General features: G+C 49.0%; 1 protein-coding gene across 3 annotated transcripts in view; it reads left to right on the top strand.

Moving 5' to 3' along the window:
• Positions 1 to 11,758: 11,758 nt before the first annotated feature.
• The window catches only part of SLC66A2 (solute carrier family 66 member 2), a gene marked incomplete at its 3' end in the record, with an annotated part of 66,992 nt that continues 65,759 nt past the window's right edge, over positions 11,759 to 12,991 (top strand). For all 3 annotated transcript variants that reach the window (XM_081996792.1, XM_081996790.1, XM_081996791.1), the window contains exon 1: positions 11,759 to 12,238. In XM_081996792.1, the coding sequence (XP_081852918.1) occupies positions 12,036 to 12,238 (203 nt within the window). In that variant the 5' untranslated portion in view covers positions 11,759 to 12,035. The remainder of the gene's footprint in view (positions 12,239 to 12,991) is intronic.

The raw sequence follows: 12,991 nt of genomic DNA, 5'->3' as shown, positions 1-12,991 counted from the left end.
CAGGGCCCGCCTCCCGGGGCGGGGTGGCGCTCGGAGCGGGGGCGGCGGGTGGGGCGGGAAACTCCGTGGAGCCCGGGTGTTCCTTCGTTTTTCCAAATGAATCGTGCTTCTGCAGGGCAATGGCTAAATGAGGGCGTTGGGGTTTGCTCTTCAGAGGCCTTACGGTTCCGCAGGGCGGAAGCGACGAATTACATGACGAAAAATGCTTGTCTGCTAACAAGGCCCAAGTTTTGGGGTTGTTTGGTTGGTTTTGTTTTGTTTTTTTTTTTTTAAGTGTCCTTTTCCCCATGTAAATAGTTTCGTAATACGGAGCCATAAAAATACCGCGCTTGCTGAAGTTCCTTGTACCAGGATGTCTAAACAGACAAGACCGACGGCATCCGCAAGAACGAGGCGGTGCCTCTCGCAGTCGCGCTACCGCCTGGGCCACCCCTGTGGTTTGCGGCGCTCTGGCACAACGAGCCCCCGGTGCATCTCCCGCAGAGGTGGCTTGCTGTGTGTGTAGATGTCCTGGGTGCTGTAACGGTTGCCTGATGTAAATGAAGAGGTTTTCAATTTACCTATACGGTTAGGAGAATATCACTGTCGGGCGACAGCTTCCCTTAGTCTATTACTTTAGAGATATGCCAAACATGGAACAGTGCCTTGGTCCGTAACAGGTTTCTCTCCTGAGTTAGTAGTGACCTCAAATGCTGGAAAGATTACCTCTTGTAAGCCTACCACTTAGAAATTCTCAATAAATGTAATTGTTTTCCTTCTTGACCTTCCCCGCCTCATTTAGGAAGGCACATTAATCCCTGTGCTGAGATTCTGGCATCAAAGCAAACCGCCACATTGCTGCCTGCTTCCCATAATTGTGGCTTCTCCTCTGTACATCCTTGTCTTCTCACTCTTGCAGATTCTCCTCTTTGCCTTCCTTGTTGTAGAAAGAAAAGTCAAGCAAGTTTTGCGGAGCTTGAGTGCTCTAGGAGTGTTACTGCGCTGAAAAGGTTCCAGATAAAACAATTTGAACAATAATATGCATACAGATATGCTTTTCATTTGTACATAGCCACTAGCTGCAACCACATAGCTTTTTCATTCTGTTGCATAAATAATAAGAAACAATTGTTGCTTCTTATCTGTTTATTCCTTGCTAATAAATCTCCCTTCCCTTAGAGCTGGATGGTAGAGCTGTGCTATTTTTGCATGTTTACTCCTGACAACAACCGTAGTCTTCCTGGTTTTCCCTCCGGCCAGAACAGCTACACAAGCTTTCCTCCTCGGCGGCAGTGTTTTGCCCTGCAGGTGGTTGCAGTGGCTCTGTCTGCTCGTGTCCGGATATCTTAAATAAAGTCACAGGGTCCTGTTTGCACTGAAGAGCTTGCAGGGGTAAAGAAACAGCTGGACATGTGGAGGAGCAAGCATTGTACAGCCAACGCGTTTGCAAGAATGGCACTAGATCTTTGTAGCACCACGTTTTAGCAATGGCTCGGTTAGAGTTCAGCTGGAAACAAGCATGACTTGGGAAAGGCTTTTTGTAAATAGCTCCTCTTGTTTGCAAGGCAGGTCAGCAGGGTCAGGACAAAAATACGTGGTACCCAGCCAGCACAGCAGTGCAGGAAAGGCAATTAAAGTGTGAAGGAGACTGAAGAGTAAAGGAAATATTTCACCACAAATTTTCCCCTCCCAAGCTCTGGTTCTTTTACTTTGTGGCCTCCACAGCTAACCTGAGTGGCCCTCCTAGTTCCAGTCTTGAGCTGAATTAGGCCAATAGTCCACAGCTGGGTTTATGGAGTAAAAATGGAAGTGTGTGTAAAGCCAAAAATGTTTATGGAAAAGTTCCAAAGTTCAGATAACCTAAGAACAGAAGAGACAAACAGCAAGACCAAAAAGACTACTTAACAATGAATTTATTTAAAATAGAACTGGCATACTCAGCTTTTCGCTGCTGTCCCCTATTGTCTCCCTCTCCAGAGGGCTCAGTTTGTCAGAGTTGAGCTGTAATATGCATTTCTAGGGTCTGAAATCCGGGAATGCATGATGAGTCATATTTTAAAAGCAGTAATCCATGGGCTAATGGAAGCTGAGCAAATTTTGTTTGGTTGGTTGGTTATTTTTTTTCTTGGTAGTTTCAAAGGCAGAGGTTTAGCCGAGAACCAGTAAACAACCAGTGCTACTGGTGCTCATAAGAGTATTTACTGCAATAAGAATACTTCATTTACTAAAAGGGTACCAAGAAGTTCATGTTGGCAATTAATACAAAAACCAGTCTTGAGGGGGCTAGAGAGAGGAACAAAAGAGAAGATTTTACAATACAAATTAATTTTCCATGCCAAAACGTGTTCTATGCTACTTTCCTTCAGTAAAAAGCTTAGACTTTAGTCACTTTCAATTTAAATATATCCTCTTGGTACGAAGCACATGAAGTAAAAATAAAAAATAGGGTGAGCTAGAGGCTGGGGAGCCATCTGCTTCCATCCTATTTCAGAATTGCAGGCCTGTGCTGTGAACTCTTCGCATTGCGCTTTTATGCTCAAATGGTATCCAAAGCAAGTGTGTCTTGCTCTTTCCTAGGGAAATTCCAGTCCCTCCAATGATGGAAGGAGAAGTCAGGGTAGCAGGACAGGAAATAAATTTTGTAGAAATGCATTCTCTTGTTGTTTGGATGTTACATAAAGTCCCTTCCCTCTCCTCTTTGCTGATGAATGAGATTTTATATACCAGGGGTCAGGAATCCTCTGGTCACGTACTCCGAGCGTGTCTGGCTCAGGGACAGTTTGGCATGGAGGTGAGGACAGAGAGAGGGTGTCTCAAAAGCCTAGTATTACGTGTGTGGTAAGAGAGAAAACAGGAAAGGTAGTCCTGGAAGGAGCCAACGCAGCAAGTATTCCTGGGCCACCATGGCAGCTTGTCCGGCTGTCGATCAGAAGGCAGGATGCAAATAGCTTTTTTTTTTTTCTTCTTCCTGGCAGAGGCATGGCCAATTGTAAAAGTTCTCTCTGAAGTAAGAGAAAAGGGCTAGGTACAAGCTAGTTCTTGCACCACAGTCATGGTATTTCTGCTACCAAATTGTAGGGCTGGGTCTTTGAGTCATGCCTTGGTCTTTCCCTCTCTCCCGGGAAGCTTCTCTTGTGTCACTTTGCAGTCATTGTTTAGAGGGACACAATGTGCAGAAGAAGCATCCGGCTTGGCTAGGTCATCAGCTTTCATATGCTGAAATCCTAAATGGTGCTGATGTTTCTTGCAAGAGAACTATTAACATTTACCTGTTTCTCTTGACTCAGCATAGTGTAGTTCACTGAAAGCTTGTTCCACTGGAATACTTACTGGTGAAGACATTGCTTTTCTTTCATCTTTTCTAACATCAGTAGAAGTAACAAGTGGCTGTTGTTTAAAAACACGGAAAGATATGGTGAGTGAAATGCAGATGCTTCAGGCATGGGGAAAAGGCTTTCGGGTCAATGGTGCCTGACAACACCAGTGCTTCTTTGGAAGAAAAGTCATTTGAGGTCAGTATTAAAAGCTCGGGTGTTTGTGCATGGTTCAGATTTCAGGCTCTGTACTATCTACCTTTGAAGAGAAAAGGGTAATTCCAGCGGTCAGGAGACCTGATGCCTGATGGAGGTGCTCTGCCTTCACTGAAAGTGTTGCTTTTTGGGACTGCTGGTCACAAATCCCCTTGGTGTGAAACTTGTTCAGTCAGCCCCTTTCTGCAAGGTTCTCCAGAAAGAAAACTGACAGTGTAAAGGATATCCTTTATCAGAAGCTCCTTGTGTGTGCTATGGGCATCCTGTATCACTAAGTAGCTGTAACAGAAAACAGGGTGTAGTTTTCCCTGTAAGTGTTCTGTGCTGGGGATAAACGTGCGTTTGCAGGAGCGGCAGAAAGCCCGCTGCAGATGCTTCGACGACAGAGGCGGCGTGGCATCCTTTGGCTCCGCGAGGAGTTGTACCTAATTTGTGGCTGTGTGAAATCACCCGCCTCGCTGCTGTTGACTGAATTATGTGGTGATCTGGAAAACTCTTGCTATGTTTCCCAGGCATGGCTGGTCAGAGGTGCTGCTTCTCATGCTGCTTTCTGCTCCAGCCTTGTTCCCGCTGCCTTTGGACAATGAGGGTGGAGGAGCATTCATCCAGCAGTTCCCCTCCTGAAAGGCTGCAGCAGGGAGCTGGAGGTGTTTGTCCTGAGTGGAAAGGGGAGTGGGGTCTGTTTCTCTGTTCCTGCTGGCCCGCTGGTGGCATTCCTGGCGCCGCATCTGGAGGCTGCGTTCAAATCACCCCGCAGTCTTGCTCCCAACTCTGGGCGTCATACGTGCGCGGTGGGGCTTTCTTGAAGGAAGCGTGGTGCATAACAGGCGAGGCCCCGCCAGCCGCCGCTGCGCGGGCGAGACGAGGCAGCTTCTGCGGCACAGGGACGGTGATCCGACCCCACGTGCTCAGATCCCACAGCCTGGTGTGGCTCTCTTCCAGGTACCTCGTGGTCCAGAGCAGAATGTGTGTTTTGTACACAGAGATTAAATGTGGCGCATGTCGGGGTGTGTACTGGAAAGAGTATTTTTCTATAAAATTCGTAAAAGAGTAAAAGAGCCTGTGCTGGAGAGGCTGGAAGCTGCGCAAAGGAAGGGGTGGTTCATCTGAAGATGTACGTTCTGCTTTTCCGGAAGCTGTAAAGAACCGTGGCTAAAGTTTCCTGTGAGCAAACTGCAGCTTCGCTCATGCTTAGATACCTTCCTTGCAGCTTCAGAGATTATTTATCCCAGAGATTATTTATCCCAGAGATTATTTATCCCGGAGAGGGCAACTGGAGTGTTTAACTGGCACAGGCAGTTTAAGCTCACCTTGAATTAGCGGAAAGCACTTACTATGGTTGGAGAAAACGTGGGTGGATTTGGGCAAAGATGAGGAATAACACTGGGGAACATCAGGTGTTGGGTAGAAGATATGTGCTCTAACAGCGCAAGGTTTGAATCGGTGAGCAATGACAGTAATACAAAAACCCAAGGGTGTGGAAATCTGATTCTTTGGCTATTTTTGTTAGGAGAAGCAGCTTACGCTTTCTTGTCTGCAACAAAGATCCTTTGCAAGCATGCTTTTAAAACGGAAACCTTTACTGACTGTGGCCTGCCTGCACCACTTTGCTTTCTCCCATGAGACTTCTGCGGCAGGAGCCCACTGGTGTGGCCTCATGGCACAACGGCAGCGCGTCTGACTCCAGAGCAGAAGGTTGTGTGTTCAGAAGGTTGTGTGTTCAAGTCACACTGGGGTCAGGAGGAGTCAGGGGAGGCCTCTCCTAAGGCTGCTCCCACTTTTGGTGCCTGCCGGAGGGCTCAGAGGATGCTCAAGGATGTTCAGCTTTCTCTATTATTCGAAAAGGACCTGTAAGTGCAGCTCCTTGGGGTTTCAGAAAAATCAGACTGCAATGTTTGTGTCTGTCTCATCTAGATTATTGTCTTGGACTCAGCTGTTATTCACGCAGTAAAATTAGGGTTTTTTTTGTCCCCTCCCACTGCACTCTTTGCTCTTGGTAAGGGCAGCATAAATTTGTTTTGTTACGTTCTTTTGTGTAGAAAATGTTCATATGTGTACGACAGATGCTGAGTTTATCTCAACAGAAACGAACCCAGGAGTGTGCTAAAGCGCGTAAATGCCACCAGAATCACTTTGTCCTTGTCCTGGAACAGAGAAAGAAAAAATAGTTTTGGTGCTGTAATGCTACTGCCTTGAGATTTCATGGTGGTATTTTGAATCATGAAGCTATAGTTCATCTGTAATTTTTCTTTTTTCCCCCCTGCTTCCAAGCCACTCCACAGCTTCACCAAGAAGGAGAGAAAACGAGTCAGAGAAGGCTAGGGATAGTTTTGGTGAGACTTAAGACACTCGTTCTCCAGAGAGAAAGCCCGTTTAAGGGTTTCCCAAATTGCATCTCACTCCCTGTGCTGGATCTGGCTGGGATGGAGTGAAGTCTCTCCATAGCAGCCTGTGTGGTGCTGTGTTTGATTCACGACCAAAACGGCGCTGGTACCGCAGCCGTGTTTCAGCTGTCGCTGGACGGTGCCTGCACAGCGTCAGGGCCTTTCTCGCTCTGCCCCCCCAGCAAATAGGCTGGGGGTGGGCAAGAGGGTGGGAGGAGAAGCGGCCGGGACAGCTGGTCCCAGCTGAGCCCCGGGACATGCCGGACCGTGTAGCATCACGCTCAGCAACGAAAACGGGCCCGGGGGAGGTAGTTTCTTCCAAAGTAGCTGTTGCTCAGAGACTGGCAGGGCATCGGTCTGCTGGTGGGAGGTGGTGAGTGATTGCTTTTGCATCACTTATTTTTGTCCTTCTCCTTCACTTACTAAACTGACTTTATCTCAACCCATGCGGTTGTTTTTTCCCTCAGTTTCACCCATCTGATTCTCTCCCCCATCCCGCTGCAGGGGAGCAAGCGAGTGACTGGGTGGGGGCTTCGCTGTCGGCTGGGGTCAACACACCACGCTCCCTCTTTCCCATCTTACTCCCCAGTATCAGCCGCTCCTCGCTGAATGCAATGACCCTGTAATTAGTAAGTATTTGGCCCCGAGTGTGAGGGGATGAAGTGTGAGAGAGAGGGAGACGGTGCAGGGCTATTTCTCCTTCTCAGCAAGAAAGGTCCAACAAAAAATGGCTTAATAAAATAGCCATTTCAATAAGAGAGAATAAAAAGAGGAACATAGATAGTGAGTGAACCTTACGTCTGTTCCGGTGCTGGGCAACACACATGGGTTCAGCACTGGATGGAGCCTGCATGGATCTTCCCGTTGGCACGCTGTGCAGATCCCGTCTGTGGGGACGTTCCTCGTTTCTGGCCCTTCGAGCTTTTACGTATTTTCTCATGCAAAACCAGCTCTATTCCTAAAGGTTGTTGGCCTCTTGCACTGTTAGACACAGGCAAGGATGGGCAGGCGGTGTAGCGGCTGGTGCGGGAGCTGCCCGCAGGCTCCTCTGCTGCAACTAGCCGGCTGAGGTGGCCCCGTGGCCGCGGGGCACGCGCAACGTCACACAAAGGGCATGCGGGGAAGAAACGGTTGTAGTCAGGTCGACCTGTTTGACAGAAAAACAGGCTGTGGGTTAAGCAGTCCCAGTTTTATTTCTTGCCTGTGCAATATGTTGATGTTTGTTTATTTCTCCACTCACCTGCACTTTGCCCATCCTTTCAAAGCCGTAATGGTTTGAAGAAGGGTTCATGTATCTCTGCCAGCTGTCAGGTTGGTCCCTGGCATGTTTGGTTTGGGGCTTTTTCGTCATTTGTCTGTGGAGGTGGTAGCAGTCCAAGTACAGAGACGAGTCCCATCAGCTCAGCCTGCGTGGCCCCGGCTCCTGGTGCAGAGCATGCCACCGCTGCCCAGAGGTGGGCTTGTAGGGCAGGCACGTGGGTCAGAGGTGCTCCTGGGAAGAGGGGAGGGAGCTCCTTTGCCTGCCGCTGGGTGCTGCACCCCTGCGTATACTCACTGCTCTGTTTACAAAGCCCAGTGCAGTAAGACAGTCTTCCCCATTAACGCTAGCTTGATTCTGTCCATCGGCTGGAAAACCAGGGGCTCACCAGTGTTTGAAGGGGCCAGGTGCAGAGGGGTTGATTTAGAAAACCAAAAGTGGAGAGAAGAGGACAGCTGATTTAGTGATAATACGCCTCAGTAGGAATGGGCAATTTCAATGTACTTAAGATGCATTTATTTGTTTTATGAACAGTACAATGAATATTTCCTTTTAATCTCACCGTGACTGGAGTTGTAGAATGAGATATAATGTGATAATTGAAGGGAATTTGGCTACTGTAGGAATTCATATAAACCCTATTGACAACATTTATTGTGCAACGTGTTCAAGGAGTGACTTAGAGCTTATCTGCACTGTGTCTTTAGCCTACATCTTGCAGGGACTTCCTACGCTTGCTTCAGTGCAACAGCATTTCTTTAATGCAGAATATAAAATAATTTTAATACTCATCTTTCAAAATCAATTGACAGAGCAAAGACTGTTTATCTGCTATTTTTGTTACTGCAGTAACTACAAGTGAAGCACCAACAGCCCCCCTCCGCCTGTAAAAAACTGCAAATAAGTAGCTAAGGCTTCAGTCTTGAAACTGGTTCAACTTGGGTGGTTGATTATTCCTGTGTCCTATTTGCCCTTGTGTCCTTCTGCTAGGAATATGGCTACATGGAGCCAATTGTAGAGACAAACCTCTTCTTACTCGTCTAATTCAGTGTACCTATTTGCAAAACAAAACCTTATATAATAATTTTTACCACCTCTACCAATATTAAAATCCCTTTGAAAACATCCCGTGTCTGTTCACCACTTTCAGCTTGCTTGAAATGTACCCAAAGGTACTATAGGAACATTTCTTAACAGGTATAATCTTGATCAGATTTCTTAATCGGGAATAAATCAAAGTTCTTGTTATGATTGGAGGTTTAGGGACTACACTGTCACCAAAATATTAACTGCTAGGGGCTAGTTTGTTAGTAGGTGGCTAGAGCTGCTCACATACTCAATTTCAATTCTCTGACAGCAGTTGTCATAAAAAGATTAATATTAGTCTTCAAAGACCTGGTGTGAAACATACTGCCTGCTTCTGTTTTCTGAGCGGATAATGCAGTTCTAGCAAATGGAGTTTTTTTTTAAAAGGGGGAATTTTGCCAGCCTATGTGGAAAAATAAATGGCACCTGTGCTTTTTCTCATCACTCAGAAACAGAGGATTGCTGCCTGGCAGTGAAGCTGTACTGTTTCTATGGTAGGCTCTGCTTTTGCACGGAGGAAGCGGTCCTTTGAGCTCCCTCTCAGTTACTGACTACCGGACGAAGCAAACTGGTTTGATATAAAGCCTCACAAAGGCTGAGCATTCTCATCTGGCTGCACTCAGACCTGCAGGTTGTGGAACTTTTCCTTGATGAGGCAAGACTATCTTCAATCGCCTGTTATCTCCCAAGCTTTAGATAAATTTTCTCCCTGGGACTCTCTCTGGAGTCTTGCTGGGTCTGTTGCGGTTGGATAGCCTGTGTGCTGGGCTGGATGTTACCCCGGAGTCAGCGAGCACCTTAGGATGGCACCACTGCCAGAGAAAGTTGCCCCTGGCTGCTTAGAAGATTCCGAGATTGGAACGGTCCCTCCCTGGAGCTGGCACAAGCTTTCGCTGCAGCTGCTCAGCCTGAGGAGCCCAAGCCAACCTGTCATTCCTCCCCCACCCAGTGTCTGGCACCACCAGCCAGTTTCGCTTACAGCAGTGGATTAACTCCTAAACAACGAGGAGATTTCTCAGTGACCAAAACTGAACTATATTCACACAGCAACCTGCTGTAATTCAGCATTTTTACCCTTACAATGTCAAGTAAGGGTAAACAAGCTAAGTTAAGGCAGTTGTCTGTTTCCAGTTGAGTACTTTAGAATCTTAATATTGTATGAAATTTGTTGTCACATAGACTTAAAAGTGTCCTGGAATTATCCTGAAAGCTAACCTAGAGAACTGGTGTCAGCCTGGGCAGTTTCTTCTACATAGGTAATCATTACTTCAAAATATCTATTTTCTCAAGATAATTTTTCAATGTTTTCTCAAAACACTTGTATTTACACAAACAAAAGTTGGCTTCCTAATCTGGGCTACTCTTATTTTCAGCCTGAGGCTTGTTTAGATCTTTGTGCTTAAGGAAAAATAATGTGGCAAGGGCTCCCAAGAAACATTTTAAAGAGGCTGGCACAACTGCATGATTATAACAATGTACAAGTGATATATGGAATATGAGCCATTAAATAATAAAATATGTTTTAATTTATGCAGTTTATAAATAATTTGATTGTTATCCTCTCTCTTAGAATGAGTCAGACGCTCTGAAATCAAGAACTTCAGGCTCCTCATCCCAAAATCAGAAATAAAGACTTCCACTGCGTATTTTTAACTTTGACAATCAAACTTTCATCTCTTCGTTTGACTAGCAGAGCTACTACTTCCCTGTAGGAAACGTGAGTCCTAACGTTATCACTGGTCACCTCATCTATGCAGGAGAGTGTTTTGGATGTTCGTGTGATGGTACCTCAGAAGTGGTCTTTGAAAAATACGCTCTGCAGTAACGTGCAGGTTCGTGTGCTGCATGTGCGCTGCAAAAGCTTGCCGGGTGGCAGAAAAGGTTGCAGTTGAGCTATGCGGGAAGTAAACAAAAGGCTTCAGAAGCCCTGAAACAAACATTTCTTTCTATTTTTAATTCATCCCTTTTCCATTCAAGACTCACAACAAACACTTACAGTTGCTGATGTACGACGCAAAATAATACATCATTCATTTGCAGGAAAACCCATCTAATTTGTCACCTGTTGGATGAGCAGCAGGAGCACATACGAGAAAGGAGGCAACATGTCTGTGAAAGCATTACAGGGAAGCCCAAGGAACAACCAAATGAACACAGCTGCACAGCCACTTATAGTCATGGAATCACAAAGGTTGGAAGAGACCTTTAAGATCATCAAGTCCAACCATCAACCCAACACCACCAAGCCCACTAAACCATGTCCCGAGTTCCACGTCCACACGTATTTTGAACACCAGAGATGGTGACTCCACCAACCTCCCTAGGCAGCCTGTTCCAATGCTTGACTACTCTCTCAGTACTAATATCTAATCTAAACCTCCCCTGGTGCAACTTGAGGCCATTTCCTCTCGACCCATCGCTGGTTACTTGTAAGCTTAAACGGATGAACCACCCTTTGCAGCATAGCTAGTTCACCACCACCTCAAGCAGCTGTTTGAGGATGCAGCGCCCATGCTGTTGGGCTCCTCGCAGCACCTGCGCGCAACGCTCGCTCTTCTCTGCTGGCCCAGCGCAAGCAACAGTAAAGACCCGCTGATCATTTTGGGTAGGAGATGCATGTTTTCCCTCCCTTTGCCGCCTCTTTCATTACCGTTTGGGGAAAAAAACGCTCTCCGGTAAGGAAGATGTGCCGATGACACTTGCATTGCACGTAGTTAAGGAGGGACGGCACTTTGAGAGCCACTGAAATGCAATCTCCATGAAGCGTGACGGAGTTTCTCCCAACTCTTAGGACAAAGGAAGAAGTGGGAGAGAGGGGCGCCGGACCCGGGGACAGCGAGCGGACAGGGAAGGGGCCGCAGGGAAGGCACCCTCCGCCCTGCCGGGGCGAGGGCCGCAGCCGGCGCGCACTCGCTGTGCGCGCCCGGGGAGCCGCATCGGTGCGGCGGCTAAGCAGCACCGCCCCAGGTAGCAGCGGCGGGGCCGGTACCGCCCGCGGGAGCCCACTCGGTGACACGGCGCCGGCGGCGCCGGCAGCGCCGGGTCTGGGCACGGCAACGGGCCGGCAGCGGCGGCTGCGGCTGCTGCTGCTGCGGCTGCTGCTGCTGCGGGGTCGCGCGCGCGCGGCCGTGGCGGGGCGGCCCCGTCGCTCATTGGCGGAGGCGCGGCTGGTCATCGTGGCGTCACGGGCCGCCCGGGCCCCGCCGCTGCCGCCGGTCCGTGCCCCCAGTTGCGGAGCGGCGGCGGGGGGGGGGGAATGGCGGCGGCCCGAGCTGAGGCAGTAGGTAGGGAAGCAGGCGCGGCGGTTGCGGGCGGGCGAGCGCGCGTGGCTCCGGGCTGAGCGGTGTGCGGCGGGCCAGGCGGGTGAGGGACGGAGGCCCCTCAGAGAACGACCCGGCAGCCGGTGGGCCGGGCGGGGATGCCGGGCCCTGGCGCCCCCGGCCGCTGGCAGGAGGTCTTTCCAGCGGCGGAGCGGAGGCGGCTGCTGCGGCCGGGCCGCGCCAGAGCCAGGGTTCCCCTGGGGGGGAACCCGTGTGAGGGCGGGAGTGTGGCGGCGGGTCTGGGTTCGCTAGTGCCCGGCGGCCGGCTGGGAGCGGCTGGAGCAGCCCGCGGCAGAGCCAGGCTCACCGCCCGTCCCTTTCAGCAGGTCGTGGCCCTGCGAGAGACGGCGCAGCCATGGTGCCGCATCCCATCCTGGAGCCCCTGCGTGGCTAAGGCCGGCCTCCGCCGGGGAACCGCACCGGGACACGATCCCTCGGCGCGCCTGCCCGCGGGGCAGCCTCCCCCGTTTCCCCCGTCATGGAGGCGGGCGGCTTGGAGTGGCTGCTGGTCCCAGTGCAGCAGCTGGTGTCGTGGGGTGCGGCGGGGGCCATGGTGTTCGGCGGCGTGGTGCCCTACATTCCCCAGTACAGAGACATCCGGCGGACGCAGAACGCAGAGGGCTTTTCCACCTACGTCTGCCTGGTGTTACTGGTCGCAAACATCCTGCGGATACTTTTTTGGTAAGCTGGTTTTGTGTGTCTGTGTCTGCCCGTTTCTAAAGGTTCTTACGGCCTTGCTAGTTTTAATTTGATTTGGAATATTTGAGGAAATGATGTATTTTCCATACTTTTCCCCCTCTCTTGAAGATCGCAATCCTGCCTTTCCTTGAGTGGGTGAATCTGCGTTGAGTAAAATGAACTGGGCGCAGGAGCGCTGTCTGTTGCCCTTGCCAGATCCGATTATCAGTGCTCTGATGTTCCAAGATGCATCTTTTTAACTTAGTAAAGAAAAGAGATTCTAAATCAGATCTTTTTTTTTGCTGACTGTTTTTTACATTTCCCTTGCCTCTCTAGCTCCCTTCTCAGAGTGAAGGCCCTGGTCCCACACACTTACTCTAGTTGGTATTAATGTCACTGGGACACTTGCCATACGTTCTTGCATTTTCCCGGGATGCCAGCTGGCTTCAGAGGGGGTTCACTTTTAGAACTCCATGCACAATTACAGATGAAGATATTCATTCTTTGATAAGCAGGCAAAAGGTGGGCTGGTGGGTGGGTGCTTTCAAAGCAAATTCTTCTTGTTTTCTGCACCACTTTCAATGTTTAAAAGCAAGTTTGCTTCTGTATTTAGGTCTTGTGCTGCTGGACAAAGAAAATGTTATTAGGGCGTGATTTCCATGAATGAATTTTATTAACTTACATTCCTCGTAACTTCTTAGAATATAGATGCTACAACACTGGGAATATACTTGAGAAACCAAAGATTAAACAGTT

The sequence above is a fragment of the Phaethon aethereus genome, assembly GCF_964289735.1.
Source record: "Phaethon aethereus genome assembly, chromosome: 2".
Lineage (NCBI taxonomy): Eukaryota > Metazoa > Chordata > Aves > Phaethontiformes > Phaethontidae > Phaethon > Phaethon aethereus.
This window is presented reverse-complemented; position numbering and strand designations above follow the sequence as displayed.